The 18,300-nt window shown below is 55.3% G+C and overlaps 1 protein-coding gene across 3 annotated transcripts in view; it reads right to left on the bottom strand.

The window, feature by feature from the left end:
• Positions 1-18,300, bottom strand: part of PROX1 (prospero homeobox 1) — a 51,945-nt gene that overhangs the window by 20,257 nt on the left and 13,388 nt on the right. For all 3 annotated transcript variants that reach the window (XM_007534399.3, XM_060178429.1, XM_060178430.1), the window contains exons 3-4: positions 15,614-15,721; positions 9,643-9,837 (exon numbers count right to left, since the gene is read on the bottom strand). In XM_007534399.3, the coding sequence (XP_007534461.1) occupies positions 9,643-9,837; positions 15,614-15,721 (303 nt within the window). The remainder of the gene's footprint in view (positions 1-9,642; positions 9,838-15,613; positions 15,722-18,300) is intronic.

Below are 18,300 nucleotides of genomic sequence, written 5' to 3'. Positions count from 1 at the left end.
CTCTCCCACCCAGAAAGCACCCACCTACCCTCGCCCGCTCATTCTCACTACTGTACCATCCTGAGGCCCCCGGGGTCCTCAGGCCTGGAAACCGAGGCACCGGGGCCGGGGGTGGGAGGTGGGGAGGGCATTCACACCCACGGCACGGCTGTCCCCATGTCCCCTCTCTGTCACCATCCCTCTGCCACTGTGCGCAGATGGGGTAGCTAAAGTGATCAGGGCAGCCCACTTACAGGATGCGATGAGACTTTTAAAAAAGGATTAGAGCTCCTTAATCTGGGGAGATGACGATTAAGGGGACGTCACCATCAAAGTCCGCACAGCCAGAAGGGAAAGGGAGAGTGTGGTGGTGGGAGATCCCAGGCCAGCCCGGGCGGGGGAAAGAGAGAGCCCTTTGGAGCTCCAGGGAAGTCACTTTAAGGGCCGTAAAAAGAGGAGACAATTTTCCCAGCAGGTAATAAATTTAGATAATTATTATCTTGAGGAGCGGTGGAGTCTTCGCCGGAGCAAGGTTTTAAAAAGGTCTAAGTAAACCCAGGGGTGATAAAAACCATAATGATCTAATAATGGCAGGCGGATGGAGGCAGCGGCTGCAGCCTGAGTTGGCACAACAGGGCCAGGCCTCAGCTCCGTACTGCACGTCGGGCCGGGTGGCCCGGGCCTCTCACCTGGCAGCCAGCGTGTACCCCGTGTTGGGCACCGGGCCTGGCGGCCAGGATTCTCAGGCAGGCAGGGAGGCTGCGGGCCACAGGGCCGGGGTCCTGGGAGCCACCGTGGGCTCAGTCCTCTGGCCCTTCGCACAGAAGTCTGGGCCTCCTGGCAGAAGTGTTTGGGACGTCTCCGGGGGGTGTGGGTGGGAGTTAAAAGCTGGCTCCCCAATCTACTGAGGGGGCAGACCAGGGGGCTCACAGTTAAGGGGTTGATTATACCTGTCTGAACACCACCCAGCCCGAAACCACCAGCAATCTCGTTCCTGCAGTGAGTACAGAGAGCAGCACCCCAACTCAGCTGAGTGTGTAGAATAAGGCTCTCTCTCTCTCTCTCTCTCTCTCTCTCTCTCTCTCTTTCTGTTGTCACTAGGGCTTTCCACTATAGGCTGGCCTTTTCAGAAAGAGATACAGATCGAGAGAGAGAGAGAGACATCACAGTGTGGTGGGGCTGGTCTTGAACCTGGGTTGTCTGCCTCCCCCACCGGCAAACCAAGTGCACTACCCCAGTGAGCTATCTTGCCCACCCAAGGATCATTTTAACTGGATTCCTGAACTGCCCAGGGGTCAGCACTTGCAGCTCCGCTCACTCCCCTATGGTCTGTCGGAAGAGCAGACGATACCAACCCAGCCACAGCAAAGAAAACAAAGGCCAACAGGTGGGGGCTGGGGGACACATGTCAGCACAAAGGCCAACAGGTGGGGGCTGGGGGACACATGTCAGCACAAAGGGGGCTCGAGCACCAGTTCTCAGCATCACACACCTGAAGCCCGTATGTGGCCAGCATGCAGAGTCTTGACTGGGAGGAGGCACTAATACTGAGCCATCGCTGGGGGGTGGGCAGGCTCTGAGGGCAGAGGGGCTGTGCCCAGCAGGGGTGAGGGGTGCGGGTGATGACTGGAGGTGAGCAGACTGAGGGCAGAGGGGCCTGGACCCGGCAGGGGTGAGGGGTGCGGGTGATGACTGGGGATGGGCAGACTGAGGGCAGAGGGGCCTGGACCCGGCAGAGGTGAGGGCTGCGGGTGATGACTGGATGTGGGCAGACTGAGGGCAGAGGGGCCTGGACCCAGCAAGGGTGAGGGCTATGGGTGAGAATTGGGGGTGGGGAGCAGACTATGAGGGCAGAGGGGCCTGGACCTGGCAGGGGTGAGGGGTGCTGGTGACAACTGGGGGGGGGTCACGTCTCTGCCCGGTGCACCCAACCCCATCCTGCATCCTGTGCCTTTGCTGCTGGCTCCCAGAGTTTGTGTGTGACTGGGACAGACTGGAATGAGAAGCCCGGCAGAGGGGCCCTGGGGGGCTGCTAACAGCCCCATCCTGACCTGAACCCACTCTGCCCTCACCAAGTGTCCTCCCAGATCCCTCCCTCCCAGGCAGGGGGAAGAGTTAGGGAGGTGCACTGGGCAGGCAGGCAGCCCACCCCCGGGGCCCTGGAGGAGCCGGCAGGCTGGTGGGGACAGCTGGGGACGACAGAGCAGGAAGGCGGCGGGCGGGGAGGCCCACAAAGGGTGTCTGGCGGGGAGGCCAGCGCGAGGCTAATGGAGCATTCGCGGTGTGGGCCGCCTGCCAGCGCCACAAAGAAGATGCACCGAGGCCCTGCAGATGTGCCAGGCCCCCAGAGCAAAATAATGACATCACCGCCACCAGTGTCACAGGCCAGCCCTACACAAGCTGGCAGGGAGGGGCAGGGGTGCGGGCTCCTGGGGGAGCCCTGAGTCCAGCCTGGCGTGAGCCCACCTGACCTACCGGGTCACCTGTCCTGAAGAGGCCTGGGCCGTGAGATCACTCGGAGGCACTGGGACATTCCAGAAAGGTGGCGAGGAGACACAGAGGCTGGGAGAGAGGAGGGTTCTGCTTCTGCAGTCAGCAGGGTTGGGGGTGGGGGTTGCACCTTTTGGGGGCATGGGAGGGGGAGACAGGAGGGCGGGGCCTATTCACCTGTGAGCACAGCTGTCTGCCTCAGAAGCCTCTCGGCTCTGTTAGAAAGTGAAAGTCTGAGAGAGCAATGGGGCAGCCTGGGAAGGAGAGCTGGGAGCACAAAAGACTGCCCCGTGTCCCTTTTCAGGGCACCTAATGAAAGATTCATCAGAATAACTTGAATTTTTTATGACATGCACTCCCCCACAACCCCTGTCCCCTCTCTTTTTTGGGGACACCACACACCACAGCTTTCTCCCTGAACACCGACACGAGACGTCTGTGGCAGAAGTGTCCCCAAGGGCCTTGGGGACAGTGGCCGGCTGGCCACCATCCAGGAGAAGCCGCACAGGGACGTGGGGCTGAGTGGGGTCCCCTGGCCGTGACTGCCACACACCAGGCCTGCCTCTGCTTCCCAGAGAGCCGACCCTACACGGTGCCCTCACTGTGTGCCCCCTACAAGGGGGTGGATGGGAGCTGCAGGGGGCAGGGCATATGTCTGTCCTCTGCCATGTCCCCCAAACAGCACTGACGACAGGCTTGAGGCAGCCACCAGGGGTGGGGCTATTTCTAAACTGGGTCCTCGAGGTGCAGGAAACAGACTGACTCCTGTGCTTCACTCGGAAGGGTATTTGCAACAACAACAAAGAACTGAGACACCGGCAGGGGAGGAGAGAAACAAGGGGGTGAGGGTGAGATGTCCCATCCTGAGTCTAGGACACAGGTGTCCGGGGCAGAGGAGGGGTGAGGACACGTGTGACTTCAGCAACGACCCAAGCCCGAGGAGCCCACAGTGACTGGCTGGCTGTGGGTGGGGGTTGCGTCTCCCCAAGTCTGCCTCAGTACACGGGCTGGTTTTCAAACACGCTTAGAAGTTCTGCAGACATTGCAGCAGGGACGGGCCAGGCTTTGGCCACACCTCCCCGGAGCCCCCAGCACCCCCAGCGGCCAGCGTGCAGAACTCGTCCCCTGGACCTCAGACAAGTCTTTGTGGGATGGAGGGACACCGGGAGGAGGAGAGGACGGCGTCAGACAATGGACGGGCCCAGCACAGGCTGAACTCTCCTCCTGACTGAAGGACAATTAGTTATGAAGGCCTGGGGGCAGGTCGACAGGGAATGCCACTGTCTCCCCCACCGACACTGCACCCCGCCTCCCCCGCCAGCTCAGTGGTCCTGCCTGTTCGCGGAGCCACCAAGAGTTCCCCCTCCCCTGCAACCCCGATGGGGGGGGGTGAGGGGAAGGGCAGGAAAAGATTTTTGTGTGTGTGTGTGCGTCTACCCTTGTATGATTCTATTCTCACTGTGAACTCATCCGTATACAAAACACAAGGACAAAAAAAAAATTCTTTCCAGAGGGGGAGAGAGAGGGAGAGGCAAAAGCCACAGGGTGAGCCGTGTCCGACACAGCCTCTCTGTGGTGCGTTAAAACGGATGGTCTTTTCACCAAATCATTTCACAGAGGCAAAACAGACAAACACAAAGAGAGCAGACGTTTTCTGCGATATTAAATGGAGTGACTGTGGAGGTCAGACACATGATACCTAAAGACACAAATCTGTGAACTCTTGAAGTCAAAGGGTCTCTCTGTACTGAGGGACAATCTTTCAAAGGACGCAGATCACAGAACGCCACGGATTCCGCTTTAAACTTTATGAAGCAGGAGGAGAAAAAGCTCTGAGTAGGGAAGCCTGACAGAAGAGCCTTGAACTATTTTCTGAAGGAAAGATGAGACCCTCCGTAGGCTGCCACAAAACATCTTTTTTTTTTTTTCTAAAGGCTCCTCTGAACTTTGATATGTGCAAGACAGTGTCATTGAAAGCCAGATAATTATGTGCCATGGCCACTGCAGAAAGGGCTTTGTTCCCCCAACAAAGCACAATAAGCAAAGTGAAGGCACATTCTGTGGCCTCCTTTTCTTCAAGAATGTTGATGGAGGTCAGAGGTACCATGACTAATAACGCCGTTGAGTAAGAAGGTTTGAAAGTTGCTCTCCCCGTTCTCATTGCAGCCCGAGCTGGGGGGGGGGGGGTTCCTGGGGTGCTGGGAATGTGGCAGCTCTGACAATACTGATAAACACCTTCAAGCCCCCCCTCAAAAGACTGAGCCCCCCAGCCACCCTCACCTGGGACCTGCCCGCCTCCTGGAACTCACAGCCCCACCCAGACCCGGACTGAGCCCAGCCCACCACGTGGGCACCTGTGTGTTCAGGGCACGGACATCCTGTCTCTTAAAAGATCCATTTGGCTTGTCACTGGCAAACTGGCAACAGAAGAACCAGAATGCGACCCCCCCTTGTCCTTGCTGCACCCCCCAAGTTCGCCAGGCCACTGCAGAAATGGCAGGAGCAAAGACGGGCACACTGGATGGTGCCAAGACCCGGACCATCACTCACATCTCAGCGTCTCCCAGAGCCCAGGGCACAGTCCCCAAAACCCACCTGCTCTAGTTTTTCTGGGAACGGATGAGCACACAGGGGAGTGGCTCCCACACAGACGGGGGCGGGGGGGTGACAGGGAGGGAAGATGTCAGGCCCTGTGCCTGCAGCTTTGAGCTCCAGCACCCTAGGGCAGGCTCAGTGGTGACAGAGGAAGCTCTGGAGCTGTGACGTCTCTCCCCCCACTCCGTCTCTCATCCACCCAAAGGATGAAGTGAAGGTGGCCAGTGGCAGTGAGCTAGAGGGCTGGCGGGGGACCCAGAGGTGGTCCCCAAGTCGATCTGGAGAGAACCTCAGGAGGGAACCCCTAGCTTCCCTCCTTGACACCTGGAAGGGTGAGTCCAGCCTGTCCTGTCTCTTTCCCAGGAGAGACACCCCCTGGCCCCATGGCTCCCCAAGACAGCCTGCCCAGAGCTCACACCCAGAGGTGTCCTGCCTACACCCCGGGTCTCCTTGGGCTCTCAGCACCCCCAAGGCTGGAGGTCACGGGCAGAGTCTCTGGCCCGGCCCTGAGAGGGCTTGAGGCAGCAGAGCCCAAACCCAGGTCCTGGGGGCCCCTCCCACTGCCCTCCCCACCTCATGATAAATCCTCCCCATCTGCCTGCCTCTCTGGGGTCGAGGTCAGTGGGCAGCAGTGGCAGGGGCCGGGCTGGGACGGCCATCAGGGACAGAGGCAGGGATGGAGTGGAAGGCCAGAGAAAGAGCAGGAGCAGAGGAAGAAGGGTGAGGAGAGGGGCCACGTGGGAAGGAATCCCTTCCTCTGTCCAGCCCCGTTCTCTCTGTTCCCGTCCCCAGAGCCGAAAGCTAAGAGCAGTGCTCCTCCTCCTGCTGTTCCTCCTCTTCTCCTCCTCCTCTTCCTTCTTCTACTCCTTTTCCTTCTCCTCCACTCCTTTTTTCTCTTCTTTTCTTATCTTTCTCCTCCTCCTCCTCCTCCTCCTCCCTCTTGTCATGCTCAAGTCCAATACTTTATCCATTGTGCCACCTCCCAGACCACCCTCCTCCCTCTTCTCTTTGTTTACATTAAACTGGCGAATATTGGTTAAAAGTAAAGCTCTTAAAAAGGTTTCTGGAGTGGTCCGGGAGGTGGTGCAGTGGATAAAGCATCGGACTCTCAAACATGAGGTCCTGAGTTCAATGCCCGGCAGCACATGTACCAGAGTGATGTCTCTCTGCCTACCTTCCTCTTTAACAAATAAATAAAATCTTTAAAGTTTCTGGAATGTTATCACATGTTAATATACATCAGAACCCCCTTTCTTTTCAGTTTGCTATAGTGCTGGGGCCTCACACAGGTATGGTTCTGCTGAGCGGCCCTTGTGGGCCAGCTTCCTCATTCTTTTATTTCAGAGAGAGGGAAAGGAGCAAGGAGAGAGACACAGAGAGGAGAGACACAACAGTCCCACTCCACCATCCATGGAGCTTCCTCTGTGGCATTGGTGGCGTTCCTGTGAGGTGCCAGGGTTCACATACAGCACAGTGTGTGCTGAGCTGGGCCGGTGACCTCGTGACCCTGCCTGGCTTAGTGCCGGAGACTGGTTCACGACCCCACAGGCCCTCGGGGCTACGGCTTACACCGCTGTCCTCATAGAGCATGGATCACAACCACAGTTTACTGACCAAACACCTGGCGGGCCAGCTGGAGGGTCATTCAGTGAGGGGCTGGGCTCTCTGACCAGCTAGCGCTCGCAGGGGACACGCATGGTGGGGATCTTAGGGTGCTGGAGGCATCGCCGAGATCCCTGCACCTGTCATGTCCCCTTTCCACAAAGAGCAGCTCTCTGGACACTGCCCACCCCATTGGGCCTGCAGACCCACCCCTGCCCCTGCCCACCACCCAGTCTGAACAGGAGAAAGTCAGCCAAGCAGGTGGGCACACTCTGGCCTAAGTGCCCAGTGCTCTGCTGGCTTGGGGGTTACAGCGCAAGACCAGCAGCCCCCTAAGACCCTCTCCCAGAGCGCTGACCCACACCCCCACAGTCAGGGCACAGGGGGCTTGTCCTCTGCAGGGCAAGGCAGTACATGAGCCAGCAAGAGAGAGAGAGAGAGGCCGGCAGGTGTGTGCCCATGAGGGGGTACGTGAGCAGAGCTGGAGCCCACAAATCCTTCCTCACCACAGCTCCAGACCCGGCTTCTCCGGGGGAAGGACCAGGATCCCAGTGGCTGGGCAGCCTGTGGGAGGCTCATGAGAAGGACAGACGCCTCCCCGGGCCCCCACGCCTCCACTCAGTGGTCTGAAAATAGACACTGCAGATAAAGGTGTCCTGGCCGGAAATGGGGGTGATTCACAGAGAGAAAAATATCAGATGGTAATCATATTAGGAGGGGCTCAGAGCAGGCTAAATGCAGCCACTGCCGGGCACCCCTCCACGCCAGCCTTCCCCTGGGTGTGTCGTCTTGTCTCTTGTGCCGGGGAGTGGGGGAGCAGGGAATGAAACACCCTCCTCGTAAGGCTCACACAAGGCCCTGAGAGCCCCAGAGGGCACCGTGAAGGTGTGTCCTCTTGGATGAGCTACACGGTAGAAAAGAAAAAGACAAGTGAATCATGGGTGATTCTTTGTTGTTGATGAGATCTGTTTATCTGTCTGTTTTGAGAGACAGAGACCTGCACAGCTCTGGCATGTGGAACAGAACCCAGGACTCACAGATCAAGGTCTGTGCCCGAAGGCTGAGCTCTTGGGCATTCTTCAGGGAAGCTTTTGTAACCTGTCATCAAACCAGTATCTGTGGTCACAGATAGGCCGTGACAGTCTACTAGTGTACGGTCCAATCCGCTCTGTTCAAATGGTGGAGGAGCGGACTGAGCAGCGAGGGGAGCGGAGAGGTGAAGCCCTGACGGAGGCTTCTTCCTCCTGTCTAGGCAAAGCCACACCCTTCAGGGTTCCCAGACATCTTCTAGAATGTAAACCGGCCTCTGTTAATCCTGAGACTTGCCCAGCACCCCTATGTTTCAAGTCTGCAGCCAGAGGAAACGTTTGTTTACAACACTCTTGGCAAGAGAAAGACACGGGTCTTGGAAGGCAACACTCCAACTTTCAAGGAAAAAGAAAATGCTTCCCGTCTGCTGAGCACCTGCAGGTGGCCCACTCCAAGTCAGCACGGCTGTTCTGCGCTGCCAGGAATGGGGGAGAGGTGCCTCCCAAAGAGAGGACAGGCAGAGAGGGCAGCAGGGGTCGGCCCTGCGATGGGCATGACTGGTCGGCACTCAAGGTGTCCCTCTGGCCTTCGGAATGTGCCCTTCCTGCCCTCTCCCGAGCAGGTCTCTCTCTCTCTCTCTCTCTCTGCCACAGCTACCTCTACAAGGGAGGTAATAATACAAACACAAGGTCCCTGCGGGAGGAGGCGTGGAGAACTCCCCATCCTCAGGATAACACAAGGAGGGGACGGGCCTGGTGAAGCCAGAGTCTGCCTGCCCTCCCCGTGGTGGGTGGCCCAGCTGTCAGAATCCTGGTCACACCCAGCTCCAGCCCTGGCTGCTGGGGTGCAAGTCACCTGAGTTGCTGAGGAAGCTGAGCTGACATGGCACAGCAGCCAGAGAGGAGGCCTTCCTGGGGCCCACCTGCCTCTCCCAGCTGCACAGGTGTTCTCTCTGGGCGTCCCTGACAGGCCTTTGTGTGTGTCTGAAACAGGCATGCTGCAGGTGCACGTGTGTCCAGAGGCGCACGGACAAACGGCAGTGCCCGTGAACCCAAGGCTCATGTGCAGAATGAGCAAGACCAGAAACAGCCGACAGAGAGGGCAGACCATGTCTCCCAGGAGGAGACAAGTGTCGATTCAGTAGAGGATCACCCCCACACCACCACCACCATCTGCATTTCTAGGTCGTATTTTATTTGCTTTTTGAAGAGAATACGGTCAGGCCTGCCACTGCACGGAGCACATGCCAGCCCAGTTGGCATGCCAGAGCCTCAGTGTGGAGAGGGAGGCCTGGAGCAGAGAGCTCGTCTCTGGAAAGGGGGTCCTGCCGTATCTGGGCCAGTCCCTTCCTCGTGGCTAAAGGTGAGGGCCGGGCGGTGGCGCACCTGGTTAATCACACACAGTACCACAGAAATCTCTACCCCTCCAGGTGGAGACCTTAGCCAGGCAGTGTTCCTTCAGTGCCTGGGGCTTCCTGACCTGTCCTGAACCCCCGTCCCCACTGCTTTCTGCACTTCCTGCGAGGCGATTCGACTCTTCACTTGACTCTTTGCCACCCATTCTTAGAAGCAGAGCTCCGAAAATGATGACTTTCTGTAGGATGCGGCTCAAACAAACAAAACACACTTATCTGACCCAGCTTGTAGCTCCCCTTCACTTCACAAAATAGAATCATTTGAAAGCACTAATCAAAATTGATTTCTGTAATAAAAAGGGGGGGTTCCAGGCAAGGAATGGGTAAGAGAGGTGCCATCACCTTGGGGAGCACCCAGGGGGCTCATTGCTGTTCTACCTCTAATCCCACTGAGACAAGAACTTCATGTGAGGTACAAGACCAAAGAAAGAAAAGAAACAAAAAACAACCAGAGTTGAGGACATTTCTAAGACAATTTTTTTCCTTTCATCAAAGAAGAGAAAGATGACCCAGCCAGAAGGCTGAACCCCTACCTCAAAGTCATTGGCTTTGTTGTAGTGCATGTTGAGGGCACGGTACAGCTCACAGTCTCTGGTGATGGACAACTCCTCACTGCTGGCCGCGCCGTCGTTGATGGCTTGCCGGGCATACTTCTCCATCTGGATGTAGTAGAACTCCCGGAAGTTGCTGAACCATTTGATGAGCTGGGAGGTGATGCACCTGTTGAACTGGGAAACGCCACGTGTTGGGAAGGGAGAGGACACGGCCCCTTCTGCGTGGGCGTGGGCGTGGGCGTAGGCGCGGGTGCAGGCTAGACTCATTCTCTAAGCCCCCTCACCCCCAAGTGTCCTCTCAAGATGGCCTCCCTTCTCCACCCGGATGACTCCACCGAGGGCAAGAGCTGAGGCTGCTTCCGGGGAGGGTCACACACCCACCAGCCAGGGCAACCCCACTGGGCCCTCCTTCCATTCCACACTGGGCAGACACTGGAAATCTGATGCCCTTAAGCCCACTGTCATCCCCAAGCGGCTCAAGCCACAGAATCCCAGGGGGAGCTGGCATACATATGCCTTCACCACTAGCACCATATTTAAAAGAAAAATTGAGAATGTGAGGGGGCCGGGCTGTGGCGCACCTGGTTAAAGCGCACATAGTGCGAAGCCTAATGACCCGAGCAAGGATCCCGGTTTGAGGCCCCGGCTCCCCACCTGCAGGGGAGTCACTTCACAAGCGGTGAAGCAGGTCTGCAGATGTCTGTCTTTCTCTCCTCCCCTCTGTCTTCCTCTCCCCTATTTCTCTGTCCTATCAAATGAAAAATTGAAAAAATGGCCACAGGAGCTGTGAATTTGTAGTGCAGGCACCAAGCCCCAGCGATAACCTTGGAGGCAACAAATAAATAAGTAAATAAATAAATATTGAGAATGTGTGTCACCCTGAGGCCACCTTGACCAGTGGTGACTCTGGGGATGATTTTCACACAGAGGAGGATGCATCTGGCACTTCCCTGCGCAGGGTGGTCCCACGGGCCGGGCTCTGACAGTCTCCCACATCTGCACATGGATCCCCCCACTGTCCACACACCTTTTTCAGCTAGCGCTGATAAGACAGGGTTGGTGCCCTGGGGGCCTACTCTGTTTGGGAATTGTGACCACGCAGATGTTGGAGGCAACCCATCCTCCCTTTGCCTTTCCTGCAAACTCCCAGTGGCCCCGCCAGAGAGGGCCCTCAGGCCTTGTGTCTCGGTGGCCTCAAAAATGAAGACGCCTACACCATGTTCCCCATACTTGACACAGCTCTCCTCCACGTCCTCAGCTCATGTCAAAGACAGATGCATCTAAACTTGCCGAATCAAAACCAATAAATCCATAGCTTCCTATCAGGCGGGCTGACAGACAACCCCCCCCCCACCCTGCCTTTGTCATCACTGGTCTTCTCTCCTCCAAGCCCAGCCCCCCCCCCCCCAAAAAAAAAAGATGGCCATTCATCAAACATCAACAAAGACCACTTATCAAACCCCGGCCATGAGACGCACCAGAGCCCTAAGATGACAGCCACCGTGTGCGCCCAGCCTGCAATTACAACACAGAAAGTTGTTTCTCTCCTGGCCGAGATGATCCGTGAATGAGAATTTATGACAGAGAATGGAAGGGACAAGGAAACAGAAGCGGGGCAGACTGGTGTTTCTCCCCAAAGACCAACTGGCATCATAATTGCCATGAAGTTGCAAGGGCCCTTACAGATAATTGACCAGAAAATGATTAAGTCATCAGCAAATCGCTTCTGCTTGCAAGAGTTCAAACATGTACTTAACCTATCCAAGAATTATATTTTCACTCTGTGTGTCTGCTCTGTCTCTATTCAGCCTCGCGGGGAACCCGATTAAAAAGACAACTGAAAGACCCCCGTTATCTGATCTTCTGGTTGCCGATTTCAATAGAACTTAAACCCATTACGATCTGCTGAACTTGGAGTTTTTCCATTTTATCTCAGCGGTAAAATACACTGTCCAAATTTCCAGACACTGAGATAAGGACCCCAGGCCCCCGTGACGGCTTACTGTTCCTTTTAGAATAAGAAACAAAACATTACAAAATGATAGCAGCCTGTGCACTGGGGAATGGAATGGCTTTGACATGGAGATTAGACTTCTGCATTGTTACAAGACATTGTCTCATATGGACAAGAGTACTGTAGAGGGGAAAAAAAATAGAAGGGTTTTTCTTTTTTTTTTTTTTTTTCTAGAATGGTCAGGAATGACCTAATGGGGGAAGACAAAAAAAAAAGCAAGTGCACTTGGCCATTATTTAGAAAAAGGGGGCCTAGAGAGAGATTTAAAACGTATTGTTTGAGAATGAAAATACCAGGGAGAAAGAATGGACAGAAAAAACAACAGATTCCCCAGACAGGACACAAGTGAAAGTGGTCAGCACTGCAGCTCAGAAGAAGAAAAAGAAGAAGAAGGAGAAGAAAAGGAAAAGAAAGAAAGGGAGAAAGAAAGAAAGGAAGAAAAAAAGGAAGAAAGAGGAAGAAGAGGAGGAGAAGGGGGTGTCTTCCCCCCACCAGTCCCCTGCACCCTGAGTGATCTCTGTCGCTGGCCCCCAGAAAAAGCAGACACCTCGTTTCTTTCACAGCTGTCTGGGAGGTGAAGAGATAGAGAAAAAAGTAAAAAAGGAGGCAAATTGAAAGCGTGGATTGTCATGCCCCCTCCCTCCCGCCTTGCCCTCCCGCCTTGCTCCACAGCGGCTCACAAGAAAAGCATCAATTGTTCCAGAAAGGCAAAGCAAGCTCTGTCGTGTGTTAATGTGTTCCCTCACAACAACTAATCGTGTGTTAATGTGTTCCCTCACAACAACAACTAATCACTCCAATAAAGGAGCTGGGTTTCCACAGCATGTGCGTCCCTGTGAGTCTGACTAGCGCTTCCCATGGGACACCTCAGCCTCTGCATGGGCTGAAGAGACTTCCTAAATATTCAGTGAGCATGGTCAAAAGCTGTCGAAAACAAATCAACCTGACACCTTAATCTGGCAAGGCGGCAGTGGACTCCAGGGGCGGAGGGGACAAGAAGCAGCATTTAGCGGCCGTCCCCACTGGCTGGGGAAACCCAGAGCTTCTGCTCTTCAGAACCAGGCCGGGGCCACGTCGGGCCCGCCGACCCCAGGCCTCTGTTTCTGTGGGGAAACCGGCACCCTGGGGCTCAGAGGGACCCTGCCGACTGTTCTGAAACCCCCCACGAGCTGAACTTTCATAGCCCCGGTGAGAGGAAGAAGTCGGGGAAGCCCCTCTAGAAGCCGAGCTCCTGGGAAGATGACCATTTCTCAGTGACCGCGCGGTGGGGTTGGGAGGGACCTGGGGGTGGGCAACAGCTCTGTGAGAGCAGCCCTTCTACAAAGAACAAGTGAAGGCCACCTAGCTTGACGCCAAGCCAAGGAACTAAGTTCCCCATCTTCTTTGCTTCTCTCACTCTTCCCTTTGCAGGATGAGCTCCAGGCTGCCGACAGAGAGCCTGGTGATAGAAAGAGTGCCTTCTGCTGGGCTGGGGACCTGGCCTCGGGTGCACGTGGCCTCCTCCGTGTGCACAGGGGCACTGTGACAGCTGCTGCTTGGCCCACAGGCACGGGGGCCTGTTCTTTTCAGGATACGTGGCACCGGGTCTTGCTCCTGATGGAAACCCCAACACTCCTCCTCCCCCAGTTGTGCGGGGAAGCTCTCCATCTCTGTCCTGGGTTTCAAACCAGACCAAAACTCGACCCCCAAACTGTACAGTCCTACCTAGCAGAAGGGCTATTTATTTTGGCTTTGCAGGTAAGCAGGCCCACTGACAGACCCGCCTCTCCAGAGACAGTGTGTGTTCACCTCGCAGTTCTCCTAGACGTCTGGAAAGGGCATGTGTCACCAACATTCAGATTCCAGATTTCTCCTTAAGACCAAGGACACCCATGAACGTCCTGCCACGGTCTTCTACAAGGTTTCCAGAGCGCCTGGAAACATGGGCCGTCCTCCCTGTTCTACACGTGACTTCTCACCACCATCAGCATAAGCTGGGGGACTACAGACCCACTTATGACTCGCCAAAGAACAAAAAAATATAATTAAGGTAGTGGAAAAGCTCATAATCTCTTCCGAAAATAAAAGCGGAATGACCTTGGGTAGCTTTCCGCTTTGGGATCTCTGCCTTTTCGTTTCCCCTCCATTAGAGTGGGAAATTGGGAATTAACCAGAGCCCCATAGATAGGAATGGGCTCCCCCGACCACACGCCACCCCACTCGCAAGATGGGCTAGAGAGAGATCAACCCACAGTCGGAATGTTAGATAACACTGCCCAGGTATTTAAGCATTATTGACACAGCGTGATGGGATGACAGCCGATTACTAGATGTGCGCGAGCCGGGGCCCGACAGTCTGTGGGGCACACGCACTCGCCTGCACCTGCTGGTGGGTGGCATTGACCCGGACAGGCTGCCGCCCCTCGCCGCCCTCATGGTCCTGGGGGGACTTGATTGGTGGCTGAGCACGAGCCGTGTCTGCAGTCTGGGGAGCTCTCTGGCCTCTTTCTGGATGAAAGGGGGGGAGGGTTAAGGTTCAGTCTGGGGGGACAGACATAGGGACACACATGCAGGGTGCCTCCCCTTTCCTGCATACCCCTTCCTACAACCAATGCATGGGGTTCATTTCCTGGGGAACTCTGCCAGGTCCTAGAAGCCTGTGGGGACCCCACCGGGTGACAGACTCCTTGCTCGGGCCCATTCTGCTGACCCCGCTCTGCTGACCATGGGCTCGGCCTCTCCTGTGCTGAGAGGGTCTGGATCAGCACTGACGGCCGCCTCTTTTGGTCCTTCCTGTCCTGCCACCTGGCTCGGGCACGACTTGGGAGAGAGGCGGGGAGGCAGAGTGGGTGCACAGCTCAGAACCCAGTACTTTTCTGACACAGGCCCCACGCAGCCCCAGAGCAGGGTGCGGGATGCACTGGGGGTGCGGGAGGGCCCAAGGAGCATGGAACAGGGATCACACCGCGTAGGGGCAGAGGTGGGGCCTCGCAGGGGAACAGGCTGCCTGGCTCCTACCTATGTGGGAGGTGGTGGGGGGTGGGCACAGCATCCTAAGCTAATCTCAGCTGATGTGATGTTTATGGAATTCCAGGGATAATGACGCCACGTGTGTCATTATCATCCAAACCTAACGTATGTTTTAAAAAGTTACAGGTGATTAACACAACATCAAGTTGATGTAGACGGTCGTCTGAAAAAAGGTATGTGCAGACACACGGGGACACACACAGGCACCAGCACAGACACAACATACACAGGCACAGACACACACACATAAGCACACACACACACACACACACACACACACACACAGGCACACACACAGGCACACATGAACCAGGAGGTCCCGTGCTCTGTAGAATAAGCAAGGCTGCAGCTGTGGGCCGACAGCTTTCACATCCTCATTTGAATAATGTGTCCTGAATCTGTCAGTTTACTCATTGTCCTTATGCTCAGTGTCCTCCACATCAACAACAAATTAAGTTGTAAATAAGAGACAATCAACACTTTTGTTTTTAAGCTGCTACTGCACAGAGAATCTCAATGTAGGCTCCTTTTCCACAGGCAGGAGAACCAAGTGCTAGAGTTTGCCTTCCTGAGCGCAAGTATGGGCAAGGAAGAGAAACAAAAGCAGAAAACAGTTTACTGTGGGGGACTGGTGTGTGTGTGTGTGTGTGTGTGTGTGTGTGTGTGTGTAGGGGGGCTTCCCTCAAACACATTTCCCCATCGCCAACTGAAAATCCTCCCAAGAAGTCAGCGGAGCCCAGCCTGGCGCACACCCTGCCTCCCCTCCCTTTGATCTGGGAACCCAGGAAGGACAACAGGGCAATATGGGCTGATGGCTCAGGTGTGTCCCTGGGCCGAGCCCACCCTGTCATTCACTTTAGGGAGTTCAGAGCCTGGCCCCAGAGATGAAGAAGCAAAGAAAATAAAAAGGGAAGAAGAGCGTCCTACCTTGACATCCGAGAAGTAGGTCTTGAGCATGTTGGAGCTGGGATAGCGGGTATAAAAAAACATAAGCTTTGCTTTTTTCAGGTGGTTGGGAGAGAGTCCTTCCTGCATGTGGGAGGCGGCTGGTTAAGGAAAACGGTTCTTTCAGACACCGGGACAGACATCCCACTGCTCCCTCCACTCCCCCCAAGAGCCCACAGACCCTTCCAGCAGCTGTCGGCTTCAGGGTTCGGGAAGTTTCGTGCACCGGAGGCCTTGGCTAAGTCACAGTGACCCCACCTGGCAGCAGGTGACAGACATCAGATGAACGCACAGTGGATTCTCAGAGTGAGGCCTCGGGGCCCCAGAGGGCCTCAGCCACCTGTGCGTTCACTTGTTGCTAAGGAGACAGACAGGAGCCCAGGCCCCTCCCCAGACCCCCATGCGGCCCGGCTCTTCTGGGGAGGGGTCTCCCTCCCTGGCCACGGCAGCTCACTTGTCGGTCTCTCCCTGCCTCTGCGGCTCACATCAAATTAGTCCACGAACAGGGACGGGAACATCGAAAGCACATTATTTTGCAGCCGTCAGGCGAAGCCTCCCGTTTTACCTTTTAGAGCTCATCAAATGGACGGAGCGTCTTGCCTCGAGTTCCTGATTATCCCAGCTCCTAATTGTTTCCTTTTAAACACAAGCTGAGTCTTGGGGGCTTGGGAGGGAGGGGGCTTCTACCAGAGCACAGGGAGTCGGGGCGCCGGAGAGGTGGGGGGCTTCCTTTTGTGCTGTGCTGAAGACCCAGAACCCACAGTGTGCTGGCTCTCCCAGCCTGGGGGGGGGTGCTCAAGGGACCAGGGGAGCCCAATGGACGCACGGGCGGGCCAGCGCCTCAGTGGACAGCCACCGGCCCCAAACGCGAAGGCCGGGTCCTCTGGCAGCATCGTCCCCTTTTAGACGTGTAAACAGCAGCAACTCCACCAGTCCTCGGGAGACTGGGAGGCTAAGCAGAGCAATCCGGCCGCCCGACTCCCCCCACCACCCCCGCCCCCCGATTCTTGGCACTCCACAGCAGTCAGGGCTGGGATGGCTCTGGTCACATCTGTGCCGCAGCCTGGCCCTGCCATTTCCTCAGCAAATTAATGGCTTTATAATTTATCAGAAATGAAGATGCACGTGGAGAAAAATCAATGTGCTCCCCACAAGGTCAATTAAGGGTCCTTCCTAGAAGCTCCTGTACAGAGTTTGTTTTTTCCTCTCTTAAAAGAGAGTCCGGGAGAAATAAAGAATAAAAGGGGTGGGGGCGGGGGGAGAGGGCTGTGCACGGCGTGGGTGCCTGCACACAGATCCCTCTGCTAGGCAGCAGCAACAACAAATAAAACCTCACACCGTGAGGAGAAAGGCCGAGTGAACACAGAACTTCAGGAAAGGCACAGGTCACCGGACCCCCTCTGCTGAGCACGGTGGAGTGCAGAAGTTAGCCACAGACACCTCCTCAAACACCAAGGAGCACCTGCTTCCTACAGCAGGTGTCAGACCAAAGATTGGGCCGGGAACCTGCCCGCCCCCATGCACCCCCCTCCTTAGCGTGGCCCTTTCCATTTAGACGGGTTTAAAAATAAATCAGTAAAAAAATAATAAACATTAACAACAGCCTGGCTTGTGAGTAGCGAAGTTAAATATTGGGGGATTTGTTCTGTTCCCCTGCAGAAAGAAATTCTGATCCTAGAGCGCGAAGCCAAGGCAGCTTCACGGCTCTTGTGTTTTTGTTCGAGGTCCTCCCTGATCACAAAGCCGTGATTTATGGCTGGCAGACTCCTTGTGCCAAGGAAAAGGCTGAAGGACCCTCCAGCCACCTCCATTAGAGGGACAGAGGAGACTTGATGAAGGGGTGCGGCACACTTCAGACCATCTGTCCAAATGAATAAACGGGGTAAGAATCGCAAGCTGTCTCCTTGCGCCTCCTGACAGGACTTGGAGGCATGTCCAGTCGTGGACGGCAGTCTCAGCCCTGGGTTCTGACCTTTTTCTCTCAGACAACCTTACCGCCTGGGACGTGGAATCCTTGCTGGGAGTCGGGCAGGTGTGGGGGTGCCTGCAGTACCAGATGATTTGGCTGGGCTCCTCGGACAGTTACAGAGCTACCAAACTTCCTGGAGCTCTCAGCACAGTTAGATTATACGAAGATGTCTGGGGTGTTTATTATCATTATTGTTGTTGTTGTTGTGACTTGTTTATTGAAAACAAAAGCAACAACTAAAGCCAACTGTTCAGCTTATTTTGATTCAAGCCGAGAGGCTTCCTAGTTCATGAAGGAAAAAAGAAATGATTGCCATTTCTGCTTTGTTTCCTGTTGGGAGTACTCGGAACTCATCAGCTGGAAGGGGACACGGAACCCAACCTTCCTCTCTTGGTCCTCCCTGCCGCCAAGGGAGAGTTCCCACCAAATACATGTTTCTAATAAACTATTAGCAAATAGCTAAAGAAGCCTTTAAAAGCCAACAGTTAGATAATCCTTTCTTTCTTTTTTTCCCCTCCCCTCCTCAAAAATAAATCTGAGCAGACCAATGGGTTAATTTCCCTTCTAAGTGCTTCTGCTGAAAAGCAACTGTTCTTCCAAGAAAGCTCTCGCTGTTTCCAGGGCACTTACACACGCACAGTGAGTCATGACAGGGAGCTTCAGTAAACATATACAGCTGTACTGAACACGAGCTAAGCCC

Source organism: Erinaceus europaeus, chromosome 19 (genome assembly GCF_950295315.1).
Source record: "Erinaceus europaeus chromosome 19, mEriEur2.1, whole genome shotgun sequence".
Lineage (NCBI taxonomy): Eukaryota > Metazoa > Chordata > Mammalia > Eulipotyphla > Erinaceidae > Erinaceus > Erinaceus europaeus.
This window is presented reverse-complemented; position numbering and strand designations above follow the sequence as displayed.